Source organism: Buceros rhinoceros, unplaced genomic scaffold (genome assembly GCF_000710305.1).
Source record: "Buceros rhinoceros silvestris isolate BGI_N320 unplaced genomic scaffold, ASM71030v1 scaffold8229, whole genome shotgun sequence".
Taxonomy (NCBI): Eukaryota; Metazoa; Chordata; class Aves; order Bucerotiformes; family Bucerotidae; genus Buceros; species Buceros rhinoceros.
The window spans coordinates 4,211-6,262 of NW_010432036.1; the positions used below are offsets into that span (position 1 = coordinate 4,211).

General features: G+C 59.6%; 1 protein-coding gene across 1 annotated transcript in view; it reads left to right on the top strand.

Annotated features, from left to right (window-relative positions):
- ERICH6 (glutamate-rich 6) overlaps window positions 1-2,052 on the top strand; it is a gene marked incomplete at its 5' end in the record, with an annotated part of 5,966 nt that overhangs the window by 3,574 nt on the left and 340 nt on the right. Inside the window, 3 exons of the mRNA XM_010143619.1 lie at window positions 191-276; window positions 1,117-1,269; window positions 1,528-1,764. Of these exons, the coding sequence (XP_010141921.1) occupies window positions 191-276; window positions 1,117-1,269; window positions 1,528-1,764 (476 nt within the window). The remainder of the gene's footprint in view (window positions 1-190; window positions 277-1,116; window positions 1,270-1,527; window positions 1,765-2,052) is intronic.

Sequence of the window (2,052 nt, forward strand, 5' to 3'; positions counted from 1 at the left end):
TCCTGCATTGTCACCTCCTGTGATTTTGCCCTCGTGGGTGGAAAGGTGAGTGGCTGCTGCTGGGCAGCGACGGGCCATGCTTGGCCGTGTCGATGCTGCAGAGCAGCTGGAGCCCGGCACCCGTCTGCCTCAGAGGGCAGCTGGGGCAGGGCTGCTCTCAGTGACATCACTGTTTCTTGTCCAACCTCAGGTGGTGAAGAATGAATTTTTGAGAAAATACTACAAACACGGAGGGAAATTCATCACCGTGTTTCCAGACGGAACAGCGCAGTTATTGTATCCTTCACAGGGCTCACTCACCCGTCTCAGTCCAGGGCTGTAGCTCACTTTCAGTGCGTCCTCATCTGCTCTGTCCCTGAATAACTGACTCCACCACTCACACTCGCTTCCACAATCCGGAAACAGCAGCATGAACCTGCTCATGCAGCTCTTGGTCTGAAGTTTTTCAGAGCAGCCAACAGCTGTGGCACAGGACGGACATGGGAGCAGCACGCTGGCCCCACACTCAGCCCCAGCCACTGTGGCAGGGGGCTGCTGGCCCCGCGCTCAGCCCCATCCCTCCCCAGGGGAAAAGCAGCACAACGCTTCCCCCTGACACCGGCTGGTGCTGCCCCACGGGCAGGAGCACGTATGAGGTGCACGGACAGACTGCAGGTACCAGTGTCCTGGCAGCCTCCCCAAGGACCCCGAAGCTTTCAGGCTGCCTTTGCCATCCTTTAAGCCACAACATTTTGAGTCACCCACGCTGTTTTCCCTTACTGCGGCTGACCCGGGGCAGTGTGACAGAGTACCTGAGCTCTACCCTGCCCTCCAGCCTGCCTTCACCCCAGGGGTGCTGCCCGTCCCCGTGCGGCAGAGTACCTGACAGGCTGGAGGGAAACCCCGGTGAGAAACAAACCACCGCTGTGTGGGGACATCCCAGGCAGGTGTCCAGGGCCAGGGCCCTTTTTCCCCAGGTGTAACAGTGTCAACACACCATGACTCCGCCTCGAGCACAGGGACCTGGGCGACACGTCCATTTTTATGCTCCAGAGGGGCGGTGCACTGAAATTCTCAGTGCGTAACACTAGACCAACAGACAGATGACAGGGTTACGCACACCTTACCTGACAACAGCTATCCCTCGGGAAACCCGGCAGTCATCGTTGCACGGGACAAGACCCAGCTCGTCTGCATCGTGCGGGAAGACAAGCTGAAGAACGCCCGAATAGCCGCAGTGTTTGGCTCCAGCGGCAGCAGCACGTGCCGTTACCCGAGCGGAGCTGTGTGGTACGCTCGCGCTGCTCTCCTCTGTGCGGTTTGAATTTCAAAGGGCACAAAGGGAATTTTTTACAGCATTCAGAAATTAAAATGTGAACATAGCAGCTCGTGGGCCCTGTGCCCGTGGTGCCTCCTGGAGAGCGAGGCTACCCCAGCCGGGCGTCAAGATGGGGCTAGAGTCCAAACTAGCTACGGCTCAGCCCCGTCCCCTGGGGAACAAGGAGCCTCGGCTGCAGGAGCTGCAGAGCTTCGATCTTCCTCTTTTAGGATAACCATGAACGTTCAGGGAGGGCAGTATTTGGACCAAGCGGGCAGCAGGATGAGAAGGTGGATGTGGCCGAACAGCAGCACGTCGTCAGGACCCCACATCCCACTGAGCCCCATCTTCATCTCCCTGAACCAGCACGTGGGGGTCAGGATCCTGCGGCAGGACAGGATCATCGTTTCCTTTCTCGCCATGGGGCAACAAGCGAAATTCAACGTGGGAACCAAAGTGCAGGTATCCCTCGAGCACAGCTCCAAGCAAAGCTTGTCCCGCGGTGGGTGCTCCCCGTGTCACCACGTGGCCCTGCCCCCAGAACAGCCCAGTGGAGGTTACCTGTGCTCGGTGCCACGTGGATCCCTGCGTGGCAGCTCCTTTCCTTGACAGGCTCCTGCCAGGGGGGCAGTTTGGCTGCTGGGGAGAGCCCAAAGCCCTCCCCCCGCCCAGTCCAGCGGTGCTGTAGCTCTGCCAACAATGTTTGTCCCCGCGCTCCAGGTCAGTGACAGTGGCCGGCTGCCTCCCCCCACCCA